At 56.3% G+C, this 24415-nt stretch overlaps 1 protein-coding gene across 2 annotated transcripts; it reads left to right on the top strand.

Moving 5' to 3' along the window:
* The first annotated feature begins 249 nt into the window (after positions 1-249).
* Positions 250-22624, top strand: PDIA4 (protein disulfide isomerase family A member 4). Of its 2 annotated transcripts, XM_044919924.1 has the most exons (11): positions 418-587; positions 6451-6628; positions 7765-7970; positions 10405-10543; positions 13002-13207; positions 13330-13488; positions 15520-15671; positions 18051-18055; positions 18626-18780; positions 19225-19458; positions 20449-22624. In XM_044919924.1, exons 1-11 carry the CDS (start codon positions 500-502, stop codon positions 20862-20864), a joined length of 1938 nt encoding a protein of 645 aa, XP_044775859.1. In that variant the 5' UTR covers positions 418-499; the 3' UTR covers positions 20865-22624. The 2 variants fall into 2 exon arrangements, with proteins under 2 accessions (XP_021548451.1, XP_044775859.1); XM_021692776.1 differs by lacking the exon at positions 18051-18055 and having other exon boundaries at positions 250-587; positions 18624-18780.
* Positions 22625-24415: the final 1791 nt, after the last annotated feature.

Here is a 24415-nt window from a genome sequence, read left to right as displayed (position 1 = left end):
CCCCGCCTTCCCAGGACACCCACCCACCGCGCCGCCGGCCAATCGCACCCCAATGCGCCGCCCCGCCCCGCCCCTCCGGCCCGTGCCCGCCGCCTTTGTTCTCCCTCACTCCCTCTCTCAGCCTGTGCGCTCCCCGCAAACCGAGTGGCAGCTGCTGATTGGTGGCTGCGGCGCAGCCAATCAGAAGGGGGCACCTCACGTTAGGGCTCGGAGCTTTAAACGCGCGAGCCGCGGGGCGCGCGGAGGAGGACGGGGAGGAGCGCGGGTTCGGAGGGCGGTGCCGTGAGGCTCCGACACGCAGCGAGGCGCACGCGGCCCGCGCCCCCAGTCCGGCTGGGATTGGCCCGCCGGTGGCTTCCCCGCCCCCAGCCCGTTGCTGGCGAGGACTTCCTGGGGGGTTTTTTGCCTTCCCTCCCGTTTCGGTCTAGAGGCCAGGGCTCGAGATCCCGGAGCGCCCAGGGGTTGTCCGCGCAGGGAGGCCGCGCTGCGCACCGCCGTGATGAGGCTCCGGAAAGCGTGCCTACTGGTCCTGCTGCTGGCGCTGGCGCAGCTGCTGGCCGCCGCGAGCGCCGGGGGGCCGGACGGAGGTGAGCGGCCGGCGGCGGGCCGGGCCTGATGGGCCGCAGGGGCCCGTGCGTGGGGACCGTGGCTGCGACCCGGGACCGGTGGGTTTCATGCGGAGCCCCTCCAAAAGTGGCGCCTGGCGCCAACTTGCTGGAGTTTAAGGGCAGTAGCGGTGAGCGGAATCGCTTAGGAGATCCCGGGAGAGGAGGGCGGTGGAGGCAAGCCCCCTGCCACTGAGGCTTAGGACGCGGAGAGGGGGCCAAGTGCCTTTTTTGCAACTGGCTCCTTCGCTCTTATTACGCTCAGATTTTACTCGGGTTCAGGTTGACTGCTCGCTTCTGGCAAGGGGAGCTTGGGAGCTGGTTAAAATTGCCAGGCGAGCACGCCCAGGGAGCGTGAGGAAGGGAGGGGGGCACTGTTTTCAAAACAGGTCTTAGAGGAGAGAAGACCCGGTAGAAGCTCTCCAGGGCAGCCGCGGGCAGCAAGCATCTTTTTAAAAAAATGTGGTTTGTAGATTTGGAAATAAATAACTCATGGGTGTTGGTTTGAGGGAGAAAGGGACAACGGCTTGGTTTGCATTTGTTAGAAACCAAAGGTTCCATTCCCTCTGCCATCATTTATTCAATACCTACTATGTGCCAGTTACTGAGCAGGGTTCTGGGAGTATAGGATGAGTGTGGCCTCCATGGCCCATAAAGCTTCTGTTCTAGCAGGAACGTTAGACAGCTACTAGTCATCGCTGCCACATTTTTCTTGGAAACCAGCTAGCTGAAAACAAATGGCGTAAGAGACCTTCGATAAATAGAATGCACTAGTCAAGAAAAGAATGCTGTTCCTAGAGAACAGGCATCAACTTTCTTCCTCTCAGGCCTTTCTCCTGATGATGGATTCTTCCCAGCCAGTTTGTTCCAATGTAAATAAACTCTTTTTTCTAATATTAGTGTGTAGGGGAAGTGTGAACTTTATACCCTTTCAAACAGATTGAGTAACTTCTGTGTGGGTCACCTATTCAAGTTTAAATCCAAATAGGGAAGTAAGAATCAGCACTTGGTGATAAAGACACCTGCTGAGAGGAAGTAAGAAAGCAGCGGGGCCTTCAAGTGAGTTTTGGAACCTTTATCCAAATCATCTGATGCTTTAAATACAGAGTCCCAGGGGTGCCCGGGTGGCTCAGTTGGTTAAGCTAACCGTCGGCCTTGGGTTCAGGTCATGACCCCAGGGTCCTCTCTGCTCAGCAGGGAGCCTGCTTCTCCCTCTTCCTCTGCCTGCGGCTCTGCCTACTTGTGCGTGCTCTCTGTCAAATAAAATCTTAAAATAAAATAATAAATAAATACAGAATCCTAAAATATACCAAAGCAGATTGCAGGGGTGGGCCCTGGAATCTGCATTTTAAACATGTGTTCCTCATTGATTCACATGCAAGTTAAACTTTGGGGGGCATCTTAAAGTTTGAGGACCCAGTGGGGATGGAGGGTTATTTTTGGAACGTAGCTAAGAAGCATAATAGTTTTGTCTTGATTTTGATCTAGTGATTCTGTTTTGAGGGGGTTCTTAAGAGGCCTGAGACAGTGGCAAACTTGGGTGCATGCCAAGGGCTATCAGGACCAGCAGGTTTATCATTTGGGTGACAGGTCGCTAATGCTGTGAAGGCCCTGGGAACCAGTTGCCTCGGGGGTGAGCTCAGGAGTCTCTGGAGTTGTCATGGTCATGGCAGGTCTTCCAGGGCACTGTCCTCTGGCAGGGTTGGGGAGGGGGGGGAGTTCTAGTCCCTACCTTGACCCTTTCCCATCCCTGAAGCATCCCTGGTCCTTCACTTTCACAGGTAACTTGTCCTGCACATTTATTTTGGGGGCACATTTCTCTCCCACCACAAATGTTCTAAGTCTTTAGGTTTTGTTTTTGTTTTGTGTTTCTTAGGTTTCAGATTCAAACAGCACAGCGGTGTCGGGGCCCCAAAAGACAACAGCCCCCCCCCCCTCAAGAATATGGTCACTAAATAGAGCTTAAGCTCTGGTTGTGCAAGCCTTAGGTGCTGGGGCTTTCTGTGTCTCAGATGAGACATTACCTGTACTTTTCACATCTTCCCAGCTGAAATAGTGAAGGAAAATACTTTGATGCTGGTCGTTGCCTGTTTTTATCTGGGATTGGTTTAGATTTAAAAGTTAAGTGGAAATTCACTTGTGTGTAGTGCTAAAGAACTGTTCAGCCCCTCCCTTTTTATTTCCTGAGAAGTAATTGTCAAATAATTCCACCTAAAGCTTTGGGCATATTGGGAAACAATCTGAGGTGACGATAGATAGAGCAACTGAGTGGCCAGGACCCTCCACGAAGTAGCTTGTGATCCTTGGGCACGTGACTCACCCTCTCTGTGCCTTAGTTTCTTCATCTGTAAAGTGCATGTAATGTTTCCCTCAAGGGGTGAGAGAATGTATTTAAGAGCTCAGCACAGTGCCTGGCACCTAACAAATACCAGCTATAATGATCTGTCTGGTAACAAATTTCTCTTTCTCCATGTTTAATATAAACTTCAGTATTGACTTAATGGTAGAGTTTATCCACCTGTTCTAGGCACTAAGCCGGTGGGGACTGAAGAGTGAGCAGCTGAGGGAGTAGAGCGAGGACATCTTGACAGGAGCTGCCTGCATCCAGGCTGGGCAGGGCTCCAGTGTTGTCATCAGAGGTACTGCTAAGAGTGGCCAGGGATTGCAGAGGCCTGCGGCCTCCACTTCCGGAATGGCCTTACCAGGTGGGCTAAGCAATGTGGAGGTGATTGGGAGGCTTCATCGGCCTCATACTGAGGAGAATGGCACCCATCCAGAAGATACTAGAAGACTGTGGATATATTTTCTATCCTAGAATGTCCAGCCTTAAAAGTGAAGTCTAGTGAAAAAATGGTTTTCCTATTAGAATGTGGGATGTTTTCCTTGCAGGGGTGTGTGGGTTTCTGGTAGGTAGGAATACAGAGCCAGCACCCTCTCAGATCGCGGAGAGTCCGGTCCTGGGGTTATCTGCAGGCTAAGAAGGACTGGAAAGGTAGGGGCGTGCCTTAATGCATTCGAGAGTCTTTAATGATGTGGGGAAGGTTCTGTCATTTTGTTTGGTATCCTTTTAAAAAAAAAAAGCGTGTGTGTGTGTGTCTGTGTGTGTCTGTTTTTCCCCAAGTATCAAGAGTTCACTCTTAGGAGCTCTGTCCCGTGGTAGCTCAGGGACACCCAGTGAATCATGAGAGCTCTGTCACTAGCGCTCACAGACCACGTCCGGCTGAGCAGAGGAAAGAAGGCATCTTTGCTTTTTCGTAAAATTCACCATATCCCTGTGTTTGAGCGGATTGTCAAGTCCCTCTGCCTCCCCCGGCTGTGTCTTGTAGCTTAAAGTGCGGATTAAGTTCCCCAGGTAGTTCTTTCCATCCGTGCTCCAGTCTGTCCATCCGCCTGCAAGTTAATCTGGTTCCCGTATTGGCCAGAGCAGTCTGGCAGTGAGAGCGGATCTGCGTGGCCCCCGAGCCCTGCCGAACTGCCCTCAGCAGGCCGTCCAGCCTGCGGGAAGCGGTCCCCCTCGGCCTCTGACCTGCAGAACGTCCCCACATCAAGTCCTCAGGTTTGCAGCCATCACACAGGTCATTCTGGGTAGGACTTTCAGGTGATGGGTGGTCAGAATAGCCTTTTGGGAAGCCAGTGTGACTGCGGTACCAGAGGCCCCAACAGGAAAGCTCAGGACTCGGTTCTTGCCTTGCAGGGTGGCTGTAGGCAGTATTTCCAGAAGCACCTGGAAGCCCTAGCCAGCCAGTGTTAAACTCAGGTTCCCAAGAGCGCTAGGTGCTCAGATTCACAAAGACCTGGGTGTGGAGTGTTGGCTGCCTGTCACCAGAGGAAGGGGACTCGGTTTAGGCCACCAGCCTAAGAGGTGGAGATGGGGCTTAAGCCCGCATTGTCTTCCCCCAGGTCCTGCCCACCTCCTTACCCAGGAGGCCTGATGACAGTGCTGGGGGCCCTGCTGGGGGCCTGGCCTCTGCAGGCCTGTCGTCCCCTAGAGTTCCTGCTGGGGAGGAGGGAGCCCGGGGGAGGAGCAGGTGTTGGAGAGCCGTGGCCCCAGGAAACCGAGTCCGCTTGGTTTGTACTTCTCAAATTGGTGGCTTTTCTTTTGGGATTTTAGAGGCCTTTCTTACTCCTCCCACAGAGGAGGAGAACTTGGACCTCAAGCTGGAGAGAGAAACATGGAAGTCAAGGAGAAGCAGCGGGATGTGTTAAAGAACGTGGTTGAGCAAAATGTGGCTCCTGGTGGATTTTTGGTTGGCTTTTTGTAATTAGTTTGCAGCTTGGTAGGTTTTCACAAAAAGGGACAAAGCTGCCATGCCACCCAGACCAGTTCCCTGGCTTGTCCCAGCAGCTGTGGAGCCCTGGATTCATTAGGGGCAGGGCGAAGGTGGGGCAAGTCCCGGAGGTTCCTGGATCCTGAGGCTGACTTCATCCTCCGCCCCCAACACAGAACCAGCAGAGTTGCTTTATCTCCTGGGAAGCATCTCGGGAAAGAATAATTGGCCCCTTGACAGGATCTGGCTGCAGAGTTCATGCAGTTCTGGGGCCTGCTGCACTTGGCTGCAGAGAGAGCAGCGGGAGAAGCTGGGTAGCAAGAACCGCCATCCCACGGTTCCTCGTATCTGTAGTTGGGCGAAAGATTCCCTGAAACCTGGGTAGTACGATGAGCTCAGATTCTGGTGCTCTGGGAAGAGGGCTTTGCTTCCAGGCAAGGCATCCTACAAAGGTGCGATTTGTTGTGTATTTTTGATGCACGATGACCCTGTAAGTCATTAAAATTCTTAACTCTTACCCTGGGGATACCTCTGGGGTGACTCTCTAAGTCAGTTAAATCCCCCAGCCTCTTCCCTTCACACTCCAGTCTCTCTGAAGGACTGTGAGACCTGTGGGGCTATTTTTTGTGCGCACAAGGTAAAATGCCACCCCCTTTCAGAAATGGGATTAGGGACGCCTGGGTGGCTCAGATGGTTAAGCGTCTGCCTTCGGCTCAGGTCACGATCCCAGGGTCCTGGGATCGAGTCCCGCATCGGGCTCCCTGCTAGGCGGGAAGCCTGCTTCTCCCTCTGCCGCTGCCTCTCTCTATCTCTCTCTCTCACTCTCATGAATAAATAAATAAAATAAAACAAACAAACAAACAAAAGAAATGGGATCAATTCGTAGTCCATCCTCCAGAATGAAAAGTCGAGCATGAGTCCTTGTTTCCCATTGGTGCTCTTTTGGGGGCCGGGCAGCTCTTTGTTCCCGGGAGGCTGAATGACGCCCGAGCTGTGGAAAGCATAGTGTGTGAAGAAGAGGAAGGTGTCGCTGAAAGTTAGCCTCGCCCTGGAGCACAAATGTGGGGTAGCTGCAAAACAAGGTGCCCTAGAGCGCAAGGCACAGGATGTGGATGAAGGAGGCTTGCTCTAGAGGCGAGGCCTGGAAAGCCTGCGCGGGGTGGTGCAGGGGAACGGATCAGACCCCAGTGCGGGGAGGAGGGGCTGACGGTTAGGGTTCTGCCAGCCTGGGCGGGAGGCACGCGGGGCCAGGCTGCGGGGCTGCGTCCGCAGAGGCGCCTCGCCCTGCCCTCAAGTCCCGCTGGGGCGTCGAGACTTTAACTTCTAGACCTGTGGTTTGCAAATATCTTTGTAACTGGGACCTCCCTTTAGGTGAACTCCTAAGTGGCTACCCAGTATGGAAACCTTGGATCAGAATTTCTGGGGTAGGGGAGACCTGATGTCCCCACCCCGGCTCTTGGTGGCCCTGAGGGGCCACTCAGGACTCATGACACATTTGGAGGGTTTGGGGTTCTAGGAAAGTTTTTAAGGAGGAGAGTCACCAATCTCCTAACCAGTCTGGATTATTTTCCGCTCAGATTCTTCTAATAAAGAAGATGCCATTGAGGATGAAGAGGAGGAGGAGGAGGAAGAGGAGGAGGACGACGACGACTTGGAAGTCAAGGAAGAAAACGGTGTCCTGGTCTTGAATGACGTGAACTTTGATAACTTTGTGGCTGACCAAGACACGGTGCTGCTGGAGTTCTACGCTCCATGGTAAGGACCCTCGTTCTCCTCATCCCACCAGCCTGCACGAGGGGGTTCCTCTGTGCTCACATGCCTGACACCTCACGGTCCTCCAGACCTGGTGAGGGGGGCAGTGTGGGTGCAGGAACGCCAGGAACTCAGCATCCGATAAGCCCTCACACAACATGGTCCCCAGCAGTTTAAAATAGGAATGTGTTGTCTGGTGGTTACAGCTGGGGCGTGGGTGTGCGACGACCGGTGTCACCGGTGTTGGTGACAGACCCGTCCCTGGCTGCAGGTTCTGCCCTGACCCGTCTCGAGGCCACCCCGCCGCCCAGCTCCTGCCAGGCATGGCCTGCGGGCGGTTTCCAGTGTGAGAAGGCACACTGTCCCCGGGTGGAGGGGCGCCCCACTTGTCCTGTCCTTCACCCTCGTGTGCCCTTCCTCCTCACCTCTGCTGCTGGTCTTTATCTCATAATCCCTCCTTGTCCGTCCTCTTTCCCCTGCCCTCCTTGGTTCACTTTTGAGACAGAATAGTTAAGATATACTTAGTTTTTGGTCCAGTGCCTAATGTTCAGGTGTGAGGCCTTTTGTATAAAATACCTAAGTAGTCTTTTGAACAGGTCTGTGAGGTTAGTGTGTTTTGTAGGTCAGTACATCTCAAACTCTTTCGTCTTGTGAGTCCAGATAGTTTTTGATGTGGGTCATGGCTGTCAGTAGTTACCACATTAGACATCAAAACAAATTTCCATATTAATCCATGTTTAACAATAACCCTTCCATGTTAACATCAGTATGCTGACCTTGTCAGTCGTGTGGTCTCTGGAAAGCTCCACCGTACGCTCTGAGGGAATGAGTGAAGAAGATGAGAAAGGTCTTTTGTAAAGAGCGTTTACCTCACAGACCCCATGCGTGGAGTCCCTGGACGAACTTTGAGAAGCTTATGGACGAAAACACTGGGGTTTGGAGGTGTTGGAAGTGTGAGCCCAGGCCAGAGCTGGAATTCCAGCCTCCATCTGTCTGACTCCAGCCGCCTTGGCTTCCTCAAGGTGTTACCTTGTGTGTCTCCTCTTAACTGCAATTATCCTGGTCCTGGTGCCCCCCGTTCCTGTTTGCATTGCTGGGTACAATTAACCTGCTTCTCCTTCCCCAAATCTCCTTCTCAGGTGTGGACATTGCAAGCAGTTTGCTCCAGAATATGAAAAAATCGCCAGTGCCTTGAAGGAGAACGACCCTCCCATTCCTGTGGCCAAGATCGATGCGACCTCAGAGTCGGCGCTGGCCGGCAGGTTTGATGTGAGCGGCTACCCCACCATCAAGATCCTTAAGAAGGGGCAGGCTGTGGACTACGAGGGCTCCAGGACTCAGGAAGGTGAGTGGAACCTGTGCTCCTGGAGGAGGCCGGCCTGGGACTCCACTGGAAAGCTGAGAGGGGAGAGTTTGGGTAATAGAGAGGAAGACAAGTTGAGTGGGCTAGGACCCCAGGAGCACCAGCTTCTGGGAGTGGTCCCTGCTGGAATGTTCCAGTTAACGGAGATCAAAGTAAACTTGTCCTAGGGTAGGAGGGGTGTCTTCTCATTTCACACCATGAGACTCAAGATCTAGAGCCCATATGTCACATGATACACGAGGCCGCAGTTCTTGGCGGTGCCCTAGAGCAGTGCTTCTCGGTGTTGGCTTTCGTCAGAGTCACTTGGTGGGCTCCTGAAACCCATTCCCAGACTCCCAAGTCCCTAAGTTTCAGGTCAGCCTCGATGATTTGCATTTCGTACAGGCTCCCAGGGCTTACCTGAAGCTGTGGGTCCAGAGCCCCGTGTTGAGAACCACCGATGTGGGGAGCCAGGTGGTTCTCCTAAACCAGGCCTGATGGATCCCTGCCTGGCTTATATTAGGCACAAAGTGAATTTTTTTTTAAATGAATGAACAAACAAAATTGTGGTATCTTCATCATGTCTCTCTCTTTTTTTTTAAAGATTTTATTTATTTGACAGAGACAGCCAGAGCAGGAACACAAGCAGGGGGAGTGGGAGAGGGAGAAGCAGGCTTCCCGCCAAGCAGGGAGCCTGATGCGGGGCTCGATCCCAGGACCCTGGGATCATGACCTGAGCCAAAGGCAGACACTTCACGACTGAGCCATATCTCTTAATCACTAGAAAAAAACCAACATGTTATAATTTCCATTCCTAGTGTGGCATAGTGGACATGGCAGTGTCTGTGTCCCCCTGTGTCCTGGACACACGTCTTCCCCTGGCCAGGCCTTGGGTTCCTCATGGGGGGTCACTTGGATCTGAACTCAGAGTCCCCTTCGAGCTGGCTGAGGGCCTCTGCTGTGACCCCCTAAGGATCCTACCCACTGCAGGTGCACAAGGAAACATCACAGCTGTTAAGACTTGCTTTCACGTCGTTTGTCTGTCTGCTGACTAGATTATATGTTTACGGGGTTCAGAATTCAAAGAGGTAGATAAGGAAGAGTCTTTCCACCCTGACCCTGGCTGTCCAGCTCCCTTCCAGGAAGGCGGTTCATGTAAAAAGTTTCTCCTGTGCCCTTCAGAGATACTGTGGACACGTGACAGCATATCTTTTTTTTTTTAAGATTTTATTTATTTATTTGTCAGAGAGAGAGAGAGCATAAGCAGAGTGAGTGGCAGGCAGAGAGAGAAGCAGGCTCCCTGCTGAGCAAGGAGCCCGATGCGGGACTCAATGCGGGGACTCGACCCCAGGGCCCTGGGATCATGACCTGACCCCAAGGCAGACGCTTAATCAACTGAGCCACCCAGGTGTCTGATTGTTAGCATTTCTTAATCGCCATTTGCACCTTCCTGTTTTACTTAACGAATAATGTCCTTACCATATTAGCACATAAAGGAACTTAATCTAAGCGCAGGCTGAAAGCCGTGTCCTTACTGTTGGAAAGTGAACCGGCTTGTGTGTTCAGAGGTCCGCACCCAGTGTTTGACCGCCAGAGGCGGGGCCGGCTTGGAATCTCGAGAGCCGTGTTTGCCACAGGGGGCTCCTTGGCCGGTGGCCCCGAGTGCGCCCACGTCGCTGATGGCCTCGGGGCTTTGGGTGTGGGCGGGGGGCCAGGCGGTCAGCCCCGTTGGTGCTGGGGAGGGGCTGCCGTGCACACTTCTGTCTGAAGCCTCCTGCTTTGCAGGGCTGCTTCTCAGCTCTGGCTTCCTGGCGATTCCACAGCAGAACAAAAAATGAAGAAAAAAGAAGAACGTAAAGTTTGCCACCACTGCTCCTAAGAGCCACTTGGAAGGTGCCTTGTGAGAGTATGTTCTGTGTCCCACTCCCGTCATTGAGTCCGTCTCTGGGGAACGAGGCCACCACCTTCCCCGTGATGCTGATGCAGCCTGAGTGGCGGGGCCGGTGCTGCTCCTCTTCATTTTTCTTGATTTTTGTGCACACGTCATGTCGCATGACGTGCTGGTGCGAGATTGCATGACTGAATGCACAGGTCTTTGGACCTGAGGAGGGGACGCCCTCGAGACTGCTCATGGGCGCGCGTGGTCAGCCGTGGGGAGATGAGCTCGCAGTTAGCCACAGTCTGCAGGAGCAGGGTCTCACTCGTCAGCTTGGTCTTGGGCTGTCAGAGAGGTCGCCAGGCAGTGGAAGGAGGACAGGGAAGCGTGGACCCCTCGGCCCTGAGCCGTGGCCTCAAACTGCAGAGTGGCACTGGCTAGAGGTGCAGCTGGATTTTAGGGAATTGAACGTTTCCTGTTCTCCTTGACCCCTGCCGCTCCTCCCCACCTGCCTCTGCGGGGAGGGTCTGCCCGTGCTCAGGCTTGTTTGGTTTCTTTCAGAAATTGTCGCCAAGGTCAAAGAGATCTCCCAGCCCAACTGGACGCCTCCGCCCGAAGTCACACTTGTGCTGACCAAAGAGAACTTCGATGAAGTGGTGAATGATGCAGACATCATTCTGGTGGAGTTCTATGCCCCATGGTAAGGTGGTGTCTGTCCTGTGTTGCTCAGATACCGACGAGCCCCGTCCTGCATTCGGTGCACGCTAGCCACTGGGTTGGGGGTGTCAGAGGCCCCTGCGCGTGAGGCAGAGCCGAGAACAGGGGGTGCCCAGTCCCCACCATGCACAAAGGCTGATGTGGCTGCTGAGTGTTCCAGAGAGGGGTGGTATTTTCCCAAGGGGCGGGACGAGGTAGACATAGGCCTGTAGTGCGGAGGAGAGCGAAGCCCGCGTGTGGGGCACCAGGTGATCTGGGTTCTCCTGTGGCTGGAGGACACGGCCGTGCACCGGGCCTGTGCCTGCTGAGTCCCACGTTTGTCGTCACACCCCTGCCCTGCCCTGAGAAAACACGCGTGAAGACCCTCGGACAGCCGTGGCCCGGTGGGCAGCGTGAGGGACGCGTGCGTAGGACGAATGGAAATGCGGTTCTCGGGAGCTCCTCTGCTGTGATGAGGGGGAGAGCAGAGCTGCCACCACAGTGGGCAGAGCGGTGGCAACTGGTGACCGCGGCGGTGGCAGCTGGTGGCCGCGGGCGGCCTGCTGCAGCCTGCTGCCTCCTGAGGTGTCTGAACAGTGGCTTTATCTCTGCTCACGGCACAAATGTGCTGGAGCGAATCTGGGAAGATGACCCTCAGCCTCCCTTCACGCTCCAGACGTGAACCCTTCTCATGTTGGGGCCTCCGGATTCCCACAGCTGTCCTGCCTTCTGTCTCCTCCACTCACCCTATCGCCTTCTGCCTCTCTCACCCCCAAATGCTCCATTACAACCGGGCCTCTCGATGCTCCCGGGCCCCCTCCCCAACCCCTGACCTCAGGGCTTCGGCTCTTATAGGAGAGAAACAGCAGAGCCCAGCCGGGGGATGCTGAGGAGCTCTTGTTTGGGGGCAGCAGCCCTAGGATGTGGTTGGGATTGAAGCCTGCTCCCTGTCAGAAAACAGGAAGCCCCAGCTCTGCGGAGGAATTGGGCCAGTCCCTTAGAGCTTAGCAGGGACGTGGCCTACGTGTCCCCACCACGTGCAGGAAGCAGCCAGCTCTGGCTGCAGATAGTAGGGCATGACAGCTCATCGAGGAGAGGCGCACAGAGATGGTGGGGGTGGAAACATGCAGGGGCAGGAATCAGGTGGGGCAGGGGGCCCGCAGGTGGGAAAGAAGGTGCCAGGAAGAAAGGCGGGGGGGAGCGGGGGAGAGTGGCTGATCGAGGTGCGGGCTGGGGGGCCGACGTACTGCGGTTCTCGTGCTTCGTGAGGAGAGGAGGGAGGCGTGGGCAGCCGGAGGAGACAGCAGAGCAGGCCGTCTTCAAGCGAGGTGTGCGTGTAGCGGCCAGGGCTCTGGGAGGGCTTTCGGCCTGCCCAGGTACCGTCTGCCTTGGTGACTTCATCCCGGGTCAGCCGGCGCTTCTGATTTTTGAACAGGCTTGCTGTTTGTCAGGGTGTGCGGCGTAGACCGGAGTCAGGAATGTGACCATGGGGCGAACGACAGTGACCCAAGGCTCTGGGCCTCCGCAGCACAAGGCAGTGTCCTCGGTCATCGCAGGGTGCGTGTGCACAGAGGGGGCGGGGGTGGGGGCAACACCTGGCACACGAGGAGCGCAGGGGGCCCCGTGAGGTGGCGAAGGTGTTGGGGGACAGACAGCTGCACGGGAGGTCTCACGATAGGTTATGGATCCTACGTTGTAGTTGCCCGGAGCTGAGTTCAGCAAGCTACTTGTTCACGTCGCATGCTCAGGAAATGCTTAGAGAGCGAATGCGCCTTGTTTCTGCGCTACAGAGAACGGTTACCCTCTCCCTGCGGATGGTTTACGTTCTGTGGGGCGCAGCCGTGAGGTGCCCTGAGGACCGTGACGAGACCGTGCTGCGTTCAGTTCGGTCTGCAGAGCCGCTGGTTCCCGAGGCCCTTGCCCCGGGGGGTCCGTCGGTTCTTGACGTACGCGCAGGCTGTTTTAAGTTGTCTCCCGTCCCAGTTCCCTTGGCTCAGGCCCACCTTCTCCTGCCCTGGTCGGTCGGCGTTCTCATTGTTCTGGCCTTGTGCTTTTGTTACGTCGTCTCTCCCCTCGCCCACCCTTGACGGGCTCGGGTCCTCTTCCCTGTCCCGGATCAACTGTCACATCGTGTATGAAGCCACCCTGACTTGGTGTCCTCACCTGTCCCGACTCTCCCTTCTTGGGACGTTGTCTTTCGTAGCCTTTCCCACGTCAGCCCCATGTCCCAGTCCCACTCCTGTCACTCACGTGTGTCGTGTGTATGCGCGTGCTCTCGCTGTGTGAGCACTGGTGCCAGCGATGGAGGGACCGGCTGCTCGCCCTCACCACGGAGGCCTTCGGAGGTCTGCTGGATCGAACCGAGGCTCTCGGGGACACAGGTCGGGTTTCGGTGCCTCCCTCAGATGGGAGGCTGTGTCCGTGCTGGGACCGACTCCTCACGGACTGACTGCTTTCTGTAGGTGTGGACACTGCAAGAAGCTGGCCCCCGAGTACGAGAAGGCCGCCAAGGAGCTGAGCAAGCGCTCCCCCCCAATCCCCCTGGCCAAGGTCGACGCCACTGCTGAGACAGACCTGGCCAAGAGGTTCGATGTGTCTGGCTATCCCACCCTGAAAATCTTCCGCAAGGGAAAGCCTTTTGATTACAACGGCCCACGGGAAAAATACGGTAGGCTGCCTCCTAGTCCTACCTCAGTGGGGGGGGGGGGGCCCCCGAGGGGGGTGGGGGGCAGGGAGAGCAGAGTGCCCGGGAGCCCCGAGCCCCTCCTCAGGCACGTGCTTTGCTCCCAGGTATCGTCGACTACATGATCGAGCAGTCCGGGCCACCCTCCAAGGAGATCGTGGCCCTGAAGCAGGTCCAGGAGTTCCTGAAGGACGGGGATGACGTCATCATCATCGGGGTCTTTAAAGCGGAGAGTGAGCCGGCCTACCAGCGGTACCAGGATGCTGGTGAGCAGTGGCCTCTGGGCTGGACGAAACGTCCCTGCCCAGGCTGGGGGAGGTTGCTGGGGAGTCTGCTGCTTCTGTGGACCGCTCCTGGGGCGTCGGCTTAGAGCAGAGCTTGGTGAAGCAGCTGTGGGAGCAGGCTGTCCTTTCCGGGGTTGGGGCTAGAGTAGAGGTTAGTTCCCCATTGCCTTGATTACGCGAGGGGGATAGGATCTCGTCCTGAGTAGACTGGTGCGCCGGCTGCCTCCTGGCCTCTGAGGGGAGGGCAGGGGCACGTCAGAGTCATCCAAGTTCATCGTCTCCCTCCCTGTCTTCCAGCAGCCCCTTCCCAGCCCCTCTGCAAGGGGCAGGGTCTTGACCAGAAAAGGAGGGTTTCTGAATCAGACTCAGGTTCGAGTCCTGCCTCTGCCAGTTATTAGCGTGTGGGCACAGGTGGTGACTTGCTCCTTTCTTTTTGAAAATATATTTTATTAAATAATCCACTTTGGAGACCTTTTCTACTTCAAGAGGTTGTTGCGTTGGGATAATGGAGATGCAGCGCCCAGTAAGGCTAGCATCCATGACGTCCTGGTCCCGCGAGGGGGGGTTATGGTCAATGGCTGTCACAGGGCGTGTCCCGTGGGGGCGGGTGGCCCTCGCCCCATCCTGAAACCCGTCGCTGGCTCCTGCCTAGTGGCAGTTGTACTTGCTGTCCCGGATGACCCTAGCTTAGGAAAGAGAGACGTTTTCTTTCAGGAACACGGAGGATCCTCTCCATCCTTGTCAGGTTCCTTCTGAGTGCCCTCAACCCCCACCCCCCCACTGCCATACCACAGATGGCTCGGTTTTCTGCTTTAGACGAGTAGTTCCAGTCTTGTAACTGCACTGACGGCCGCCCAGTGCTGGTTTCGGGGCCGCCCAGTGACAGCTGTATCCACGTGGAGTGTGCGTTCATGTGGTAAGACTGGGCTAGAGGGGAATTCTGTTTCCATGTCCGGTGCCGGAGCGGAGGCGCTTCGTCAGTCTTTATTGGTTAGGTAGCCTCGTCGTCCCCTTGGAACGAGCCAGGAGGAATCTTGCCAAGGGAGACCCCAGCCTCCCCCCGGGCCGTGAGGTAGACTGCCGTGTTTGTGCAGAGGAGGGACTGTGGCCCGGGGACTGAATCACTCACATGCCTAAAGCCGCACCATTAGCAGGTGTCAGAATTGTGATCTGAATCTACGTCTGGCTGATTCTGAAAGCCTGTCTCCCGCCTCCCCCAAGACATGGGGTGTTTCCTATAACCCAGTCGGGAGGCCCGCCCTCCAGGGTGGGGGAGCACCTTTGACATCTTCCCCGGTGTTTGCATCAGACTCCGCTCAGACCAGAGCAGAGACTGCGGGGCGCTCGCCCCGGGGGGCGTCGGGCAGGGGGCGCCACTGGCCTGGTTCTGTTCGTCTGGCAGGAGCGCAGCACATTCCCTGGTTTACATGCTGTCCTGCCGCTTTTACCCCACGGTGCGAAGTTGAGTGGTGGGGATAGCATGGCCTGCAAAGCCAGAGATCTTGTCTGGCCCTTTCCAGAAAGTTTGCCAACCTCTGTTCTCGGGTGTCCTCAGACAGTGGGGTTTCATCTTGACAGTTTCACAAGATTTAAATAAAAGCGTACAGAGCAAAAGAACTGCGGCCCACAAATAGGCCAGCCACCAATCCAGGGAGGACAGGCTGGTGTGAAAACCCACCATGTGGCTACGGGGGAGCGTGGTGCCCACCTGTTCTCACGGACCGTCTGTGGCTTTCACGTGCTTCTCAGCACTGGAGACCATAGCTCCTGACAGATGAGCTCTGAGTTGTTTTGTGAACACCCGGTTTGCTTCTTATTTTGGTTTTTTTTTTTAAAAAACTACTTCTAAGAGGCTGTAAGGTGCTACACCTACACCAGCTCCGGGTGTCGTCCACGCGGAATTCGCGGTGCTCATTCTGGTCTTTGCAGGTCATCGGCTGGGGCCGTGAGTTCAGCCTAGGTCAGTGACGCAGTTTAATAAATTGGGTGTTTATCGTTCTGTTAATTTTTCAGCGAACAACCTGAGAGAAGATTATAAATTCCACCACACTTTCAGCACCGAAGTAGCAAAGTTCTTGAAAGTCTCCTCGGGGAAGTTGGTCGTAATGCAGCCTGAGAAGTTCCAATCCAAGTATGAGCCCCGGAGCCACGTGATGGACATCCAGGTGAGTGAGGGCCCTCGGGCCACGACAGCCCCAGGCTGCTTTGTTTGTTTGTTTGTATTTAAGTTGCAGTTAGTTAACATACAGTGTAGTATTAGTTTCAGGTGTCTGGGAGCGTTCACTCTGTCAGGCACCCAGGCTTCTGATGGGCCTGAGGCTGCAGGTTGAGCCCTGGCTGGGGATCTGAAGCCCGGAGATTTTGCTCTGGGCTTCAGACAGGTAGGGTCTGGCCTGTCCTTCCCTGGCGCCCTGGCCCCCGAGGTAAAGGTGGTTTCCCGGGAGGTGCGGCCAGCAGGGTGAGCAGTGATTTTTTGGGAGGCCTGGGGGCCTCACGTACCTGCCAGTTGCCCCCACTCTCCGCCCCCGCTGCGGGCCAGCGGCCAGCGGCCAGCCTCCCCGGGGCGCTCAGCCACTGGGGCTCCAGCCTGTGTGTCTGCCGTTGTCCCTGGCAGGACGTGCTCCTGGGTCTGAGCTCGGCCTCCTTAGTTGACGGGCGGCTCAGGTGCTGAGCTACGGACTGAGGACAGGCCTCTCTTCCCTGGTGGAGCTGTGGAGAGTGGCGCATGGGTTTGGCCTTCCGTTCCCACGCCCCCCCCCCCCCCAGGCCTACCCAGCCCGCGTCTGCCGAGTGTGACGTACTCACCTTGGGGGGGAGCTCTCTGGCCCAGGCCAAGCCTGGATGCAGCCCCACGCCCTGAGTGCTTCACGGGGACCCAGTGCTGCAGTGAGCAGATCTTCAGATTTGGAAGAAACCTTCGATCTCACAGCCAGGCCTTTTCTTTGATAGACCGGGATGCAGAGCAGTGAGCCGGCTCCCCGGCTCTCACGGCCAGTTAGGAGCAGACTGAAGGGAAGGGCTGGGCCATGACCCGCGCTGTTTGGGCAGAGGGCTCTCATGGGACCTGGAGGAGGTGATGGGCAAGGTGGGGTGAGCTCCGCCTCCACCACAGGGAGCAGCCATGCCCCTTCTGATCCATTTTTGTGAACTGGGAGCACAAGGGGCCTTGGAGAGGCTGCGCGGAATCTTTCTGACTCCCTGGGTCCTGAGCCCCATTGCCCCTTCTCAGAGTCTCACATGCATGTTCATCTGTTCCTCTGCCCCCGCTCAGGCTCAGGGCCCCTCTACCCTGGATGAATGGTGGCCGCCCCATCTCCTGTCCCATCCAGCTCCTCTTCTTTCATCCATAGGTACTGACCCCGGGTCCAGAGATGGGCGCTGCAGACCCCAGGAGTCAGGCACCATTCTGGGTGGTGTGCGTGTTCCCGGGAAAGGGGTCTCTAGCTTTCAATAGATTCTTGAAGGGGTCCTTGACCCCAGAAAGGTTAAGGGCTACTCAGTCTAGTCTGTTATACACATCACTGCGTTTTACTCTTTATTTTAAATGGATTGGTATTACTTATGTACCACCCTTTTGTGAAAGTTATGTAAGACTGCTTTGTGAACATTCCTACAACACAGTAAAATGCGGTTTTTTAAAAAGTGGATATGGAGGGGCGCCTGGCTGGCTCAGTTGGAGGTGCGTACGACTCTTGATCTCGGGGTCCTGAGTTCGAGCCCCACATTGGGTGTAGAGATTACTGAAAAATAAAGTATTAAAAAAATAAACAGTGGATTTGGAATTCAGAACAGAGGGAAGACAAAGGCAGGGCCGGTAAGAGGAAGCCAGCTTGAGAAGGAGGCAGCTCTTAGCAGGATGTGAAGCCAGCTCCGCCCTGGAGTTCAGGCTCGGGCCTGGTAAATGCTCGGCTGCAGAGCAGGTTTGCCCTGGGCTCAACTTCACCTTCTGAGTGACGTTCAGTCCGGAGGCTGTCCTGACTAAAGACAACCACGGCCCTGCCGTCCCCTTCGCCCGCTTTTCCAGCACTTTCCCCCCACCCTCCCTGTACTTCCGGGCCACATCCTCTGGCTTTGTTCCCTGCGTGGTTCCTGCTGTTTTCTCCCCTGGAGCACCTTCCCCCTCCCACCTAGCAAGTCCTGCCATCCTGTCCCATCCCGATGGGACTCGGGCCCAGAGTGAAGAGTGCGGTGTTCACCAACCACTTCCAGCTCTGCAGCCTGGGCGAGCAGCGCAGCCTGGCTGTGCCTCAGTTTCTTCCTCTGTAACGTGAGATGGCAGTGCCCACCCTTGGGGGCTTGTGAGGCTGGTGTCTGGAGGATCTGGTTCAGCATCTGTCTTAACGTGAGCCAGGGGGCCCTGCACGGCCTTTGTGGCAGTCACCCCAGCTCTGTGTCCCCAGGCCACTGCACCCAGCTGGTCATGGATGCTGTCATCTCATCTGGAACCAGCCTTAAGAGCCAGTGTTGTTGAGCGTGTCCAAGGACAGCTGCCTGGTGCTAGACCGCTGAGCCCTCGCGTGCCGGGCCTCCCGGCCTCGTCTCAGCAGGGGTGGCCTCCGGTGGGGCAGCTTCCAGGCCCTGCAGCCCTGTCTGGCTCCATGGTCTCCCCTGACACCGTGCCGGGCTTTGGTGTGACGCGGGGTAGAGCTCAGGGCCCAGCATGGCTGCTCGCCAGCGTGCGCACCTGGGCCTCCGTCCCTTCACCTCGCATGCTGTGTTGTGGTCGTGGTCATTGGTAAAGTGCCCCCCAGGGGCTATTGTGAGGATCAGAAGGGGGGAGCGGGATTGCTGGGGTCAGTTCAGCCGTGGGGACGGCTGCCCTCAGGAAGCCTGCCTTTCCCCGACGCCGACAGCGAGCCCAGACCCAGAGGAAAGGGCACATGGTGTCCGCAGTGGCCCGGGAAGCTCACTTAGGGGTCACTGGAGGAAGGGAGCCCCAAAGGCCCGCAGGGAATCGCCGGGTGCGCTCCCAGAGCGGCGCACCTTCCGCCGCCGCCTCTCCCACGCCCGGCCCTCCAGAGCAGCCGGCTTCCTCCCAACAGTGGCAGCAGAAGGTGGGGGTGACGTGAGCCCCGCTTCTGTCCCACTGCCCCTGACCCGTGCCCGCTTTTTTGCAGAGCTCCACGGAGGGGTCGGCCATCAAGGACCACGTGCTGAAGCACACGCTGCCGCTGGTGGGTCACCGCAAGACCTCCAACGACGCCCGGCGGTACGCGCGGCGCCCTCTGGTGGTCGTCTACTACAGCGTGGACTTCGGCTTCGACTACCGAGCTGGTGAGAGCCCCCCGGGCTCGGCTGCGGCTGGGGCTCTGGCGTTTAGGAGTCCTGCCCCAGCCCCTTGCAGGCCGGTGGCCAGGGTGGGCTGTGTGTTTATGGCTTCAAGGTAGCTTGCCTTCCGTGGTGCTCCGTCGCTACCCTTCATCCTTCCTCTTCTAGCACCAGGGGAGCTTGGTGCAGAGTCCAGAGCCCTCTCAGAGAGGGGGCCGCCAAAGCCTGGAGGCTTTCAGAGGCTGCAGAGCTGGGACCAGGCCAGCCCCGGACCCTCAGGCGGGCAGGGGCTTCTGTCACTGGGCTTTTGAGCCGGGCCCACCTGCTCACAAAGGTGGCTTTTCAGAACGGCTTCTCTCCCAAGTTAGGCGCGAGCTTGGTTAGAGAATCCGAGCCACAGACTCTTCCTGATCTCCGCGGCTCAGCTCACAGTGCTCGCTCCCATTTCAGCCACCCAGTTTTGGCGGAGCAAAGTCCTGGAGGTGGCCAAGGACTTCCCCGAGTACACCTTCGCCGTGGCTGACGAGGACGACTTCGCCATGGAGGTGAAGGACCTGGGGCTCAGTGAGAGCGGCGAGGACGTCAATGCCGCCATCCTGGATGAGGGCGGGCGGAAGTTCGCCATGGAGCCTGACGACTTTGACTCTGACACCCTCCGGGAGTTTGTCAGAGCTTTCAAAAAAGGTGAGGCTTGGTCGCACCCCCTCGGCGCCTGGTCATTCTTCCCCTGGGCAGGCAGGGGGGCACCCGGTGCTCCAACCCCGTCTCCCCCACTCGCTTATTCCGCTGAGCCTGGCCCTGCGTTTCCTCTCCTATGGCTGAGGGATGGGGGAACGGACATGGAAGGTCTCCGTTCTTTTGCTTGCCTTCTTTTCTTTTTGTAATTTAAAAAAAAAAAAGGCAGGTATCTTGGAAATTTCAAGAAGCCTTATTTATTTTTAAATATCTTATTTATTTGAGAGAGAACCAGCAGATGAGCTGGGGGTTGGGGGGAGAGGCAGAGGGAGAGGGAGAAGCAGACTCCCCGTTGAGCGGGGAGCCCGACGTGGGGCTCGATCCCAGGACCCTGAGACCATTGACCTGAGCTGAAGGCAGGCACTTAATCGAGTGAGCCACCCAGGAGCTCCAAGAAGCCTTATTTTAAAAATACTTAAAACAGGCTTTTGGACCTAGAAATAAGTTTTGTATACATGGAAAACTTGTTTTGAGGCATTAGAGTATCTTTATTGATGTGGTTGAGCACAGTGGCCCAGTTTCGTGGCACAGGCCGAGTCGTGGGCAGAGCTTGTCCCGCCACCTGCTGTCTTCTCGGTGCTTCTGCCCACCGAGGCTTCCCGGCCCTGGCCACCAGCTCTCCCAGCAGCCTCTTTGCACCGGGTGGCACCTCTCCTGGGACAGCCTCACTGGATGGGACCCGGAGGCCCATCAGGCCTGGGGTGGGACCATCAGCATCCTCTCTGGCCTCTGCAGGGACTAGGGAGGTAGAAGGGGTGAGGAGACTAGAGAAATCAGGGGGTCAGTGGGGAAGCAAGGCCCCACCTGGTCCTGGCACGTGTGACTTGCCCGTCCCCCTGCATGTCAGGCCTGGCCTCGCTGCCTGGTCCTCTCTGAGCCCCCCAGAGCCCAGGGCCTTCTCAGCACTCACACCGCTCCCCTGCTTGCTTTCCTCGGCAGGAAAACTGAAGCCGGTTGTCAAATCCCAGCCGGTGCCCAAGAACAACAAGGGGCCTGTCAAGGTCGTGGTGGGGAAGACTTTTGACTCCATTGTGATGGACCCCAAGAAGGACGTCCTCATCGAATTCTATGCACCCTGGTGCGGGCACTGCAAGCAGCTGGAGCCCGAGTATACCGCCCTCGGCAAGAAGTACAAGAACCACAAGAACCTGGTCATCGCCAAGATGGACGCCACTGCCAATGACGTCACCAACGACCGCTACAAAGTTGAGGGGTTCCCTACCATCTACTTCGCCCCCAGTGGGGACAAAAAGAACCCAATTAAATTTGAGGACGGAAACAGAGATCTGGAACATCTGAGCAAGTTTGTAGAAGAACATGCCACAAAACTGAGCAGGACCAGGGAAGACCTTTGAAGGCCTCGCGTGAGGTCTCTGGTGGGCGGGAGGGACCAGACGCTGGAGCCCCCAGCAGCCGGTGTCCAGAGCCCGCAGTGAGCCGTGCACCTGGCGGGTCAGCGCGAGGGCAGGATCTCTTTGGTTTTTTAATTTTTTTTTTATACTCTGGGGTTTCACCTCATGTTCTGAATACTGAATAGGTAAGAATGACTCCGTAGATTAGTCCAGATTTTTACAGAGGATACATTTATTTTTATCATTATTTGGGGTGTGATTTTTTTTTTTTAACCTTTCATTTTCTTTAATAATGTATTTCTTCAAAACAGATAAGTTGAATTTCTTCTGTGTGAATGTTTTTTTCTTTTAATTTAAAATTTAAGAAAACATTTGCCAAATCACATTGATTTTTTTTTTTTGGCCTTTTATTTTACCATTGTCGGAGGACTTACTCGCTGGAGAAGATTTGACTGTCCATGTGCTTTAGTTTGCATTTTTTCCTGTACGGCACAAGGAACTGTCACCGAGCACTCTGCCAAGGATGACATTTCAGCCCGAACTCTGGGCCGCCACCCAGTCCTGAGAGAGGCAGCGTCTCTGCGCAGGACTGGGCGTCGCTGTGCCTTCTCCTTTCAAGCCAAGGACCGCGGGGCGAGGAGCGGCTCCCAGGTCCCCCAAACCCCGAGCCAGGTTCTAAGGCTCAGCCTTGGGCCAAGAGAGGCCCCTCACCTGGGATAGGCAGCCCCACCTCTTCGGAATCAGTAGTGCCTGAGGAGAGGTGAACTAGGGCGCAGGTGGATGCTTTAGGGTGATGGAAGAGATAGGTTAGGCTGTTGTGATGGAATAAAACAATTACTGAAAATTAAGCTCCATAACTGTTAGAGAACATCTCCATCCTGGAGCCTTGGCTGAGTTGAGGACCTGGGCTTGGCAGGGAGGGCTGGCAGTCCTGTGGGTGCACGTTGCCTCAGACACCTGACCATCCAGGGGATGGGCTGTCCTCCTGACCAAGGTGGAGGGCATCGGAGGTCTCTGCTCCTGGTGTGTGGAGGTGAGCAGTGGCACAGTCCGGCGGGCTGCGGCAGGGCTGGAGGCTCTGGAGACTGCCCCGAGCACTCCGGGGGCCTGAGAGGAGGGGGTGGGGCCGGGTGGGAAGCTGGCACAGCCCCGACAGTGAGGTCCCGGGGACTCGTGGGTGACGGGAGCTTCGTTCCAGTGGTTCCGTTCACCAGCTCGTGTCGTCTCCACGTCCCCTCTCCGGGCGCTCACCTGCTCCCAGCTTGACTGAAACACAAGTGAGGAGGGTGAACATTCTGGAGCTGGTGGCAGTTCCTTCAGCAGTAACGTGTGATAATCGCAGGGGCTGGCTGGGGGCAGGAAGCAGGTCTTGGGGGCAGCAGCTAGGCGAGCCTTTCCAGAGGATCTGTTTTCCAGATGAGTGAGGCCCAGGTGGACTGGGAGTTGTGGGAGGACGGTGGTTTGGTGAGTTCTCAGAGTGGCCAGTGTGACAGGAGGCCTGCACCCCCCACTATGTCCTCCGGTGGGAGCACACGCGGGCCTTCCCTCAGGGACCCGATGCCAGGAGACTTGGGAGTGAAGGTGGGTCTGGGGCGTGAAGGCCTTCATCCGGCACCGCCAGGAGAGCAAAGTGGTGCCTTTCCTGGGGCTTCCGGTCGAGTTAGGGAGATGTCATACGGTCTACAAAGGCCCCGAGGAAGAGACCTGGGCTCTTGGAGTAGCACGTGGTGTCCTTTGAACTGAGGTGTCCAGAAAAGCCCTTCTTTCTCACAAGTGATGTTTGAGCTGAGACCTTGATCTTGAGCCTGGCGAAGGGTAGGAGTGAGTGTTGCTTCTCAGTGTGGTCCTGGGCCCTGCAGCATGGCACTCCCTGGATGTTTGTCAGAAATGCAGAATCTCAGGTTGGCCCCCAGACCTAATAAACTGGAATCTACATTTTTTTTTTATTTTTAGATTTTATTTTTAAGTAATCTCTACACCCAGCGTGGGGCTTGAACTTATAGCCCTGAGATCGAAGGTCGCATGCTCTACTGACCGAGCCAGCCAGGCGTCCCTCAGAATCCCAGGAGATCTGCATGCACGTTAAAGTTAGAGGAACACCAGGTAGGGGCCCTGAGGCAGAAGTCAAGATGTGTTCAGTTCTGAAATCTGGAAACCAAATTGCCAAGGTATATCTTGACTGACGGATCTGGCCCCACTTTGACTGCAGAAAGTAGTTCCCCCAGGAGAGAACTGACCACCCCCCCCACCGCCAGGTCGGTTAGGGAGCTCGTAGAGGGTGAAGGAGCCAGGTAAGGAAGCAGATTATCGTCCGTGTGACCGGGGCCGTGGTGAGGAGTGGGTTTGGGGATGTGGGGGCCTGGAGGGCCACAGTGCCCCAGACGGGGAGCTGAGAGGAGGAGGAGGAGGTGAACTTCCCATCGCGCTTGTGAGGGGACAGGCATCAAGCGGCAGGGCAGACGCTGTGGGGGGGGGGGCTGAGGTTGGGGGCGTCTCGCAGGAAGTCAGGAGTTTGACCTTACCTGAGCATTCTGGTGGGGAACCACTGATGACTTGAAGCAAGAATAAGGTACAACGATCAGACTGAAATTTTAGTAATGAGAGTGGCAATTGATCCTTACCGGACACTCAGCAAAAGCCAGACCCCGTGTAGAGAAGTGTGGCCCGGTGGCGTGCTGCAGTGATCTGTGAGGCGGGTACTGCTGTGCTCATTTCTCAGCCGAAGAAAGGGCAGGAGGGGTCGGCTAGCCCTGGGCGCGTGCAGAGCGGGCCTTGGGGGCAGGCCCCCTAGGTACTGGGGCTGTGGCCTCCCCCTAGTAGAAAACCCGGTCTGGTAGCAAGGGAGCTAGGGGGGCTGCAGGGAGATGGGCTGCATGAGGGGAACCGGCTCCAGCAGGCTAAGGAGCGGGAGCTCCAGGCTGATGGGAAGTTGAGGGTAGGTGAGGGGACCCCAGAAGCTGGTATGTCCTGCAGGTCTCTGAGTTGAGGTTTTATTACTTAATTAGGAAACGTCTCAAGCACAGAAACGAGAATTGTATCCTCAACGCCCTTTGCACCCCACCCACTTAGAACAAGTACCAAAAGTTTGCTGCATCTTCTTTACCTATGGATCCCCCTTCTTTCCTCGAATGACCTTTCACCCCTGCCCACTTGAGAGTGCTTTTCCTACAGAACCACACAGTGCCTTACTTAGCACAGCTGCCAAAATAAAGGATTTCACATAGTACCCAGTCTGTGATCAGATGTGCCCGACTGTCTCAAAAACGGCCCTTCACTGTTGGTCCGTGAGGCTCCTCGGCGAGCAGGGTCTGCGCTCCGGGTCTGTCTTGTGTGCACAGCACCTGTTTGCTTTTCCCTGCGGCTTTCACGCAGCAGAAACAGTGACAAGGGATCAGATAAAGGAATCTGTTGTTCGTGTCGCGTGTACAAAGTTTGAGGAATGTTCGACGTTCACTGTCTCGGTGGTGTATCTGGGAGGTACGTGGAGATCTGGAGAGATCTGAGCGTGGATCACCGTACCGAATCCTGAAGAATGAGCAGAGGCGCCACGCACT

The sequence above is a fragment of the Neomonachus schauinslandi genome, chromosome 12, assembly GCF_002201575.2.
Source record: "Neomonachus schauinslandi chromosome 12, ASM220157v2, whole genome shotgun sequence".
Classification (NCBI taxonomy): domain Eukaryota; kingdom Metazoa; phylum Chordata; class Mammalia; order Carnivora; family Phocidae; genus Neomonachus; species Neomonachus schauinslandi.
The sequence above is the reverse complement of the archived record's forward strand: the minus strand, read 5'-3'. Positions and strand labels throughout refer to the sequence as shown.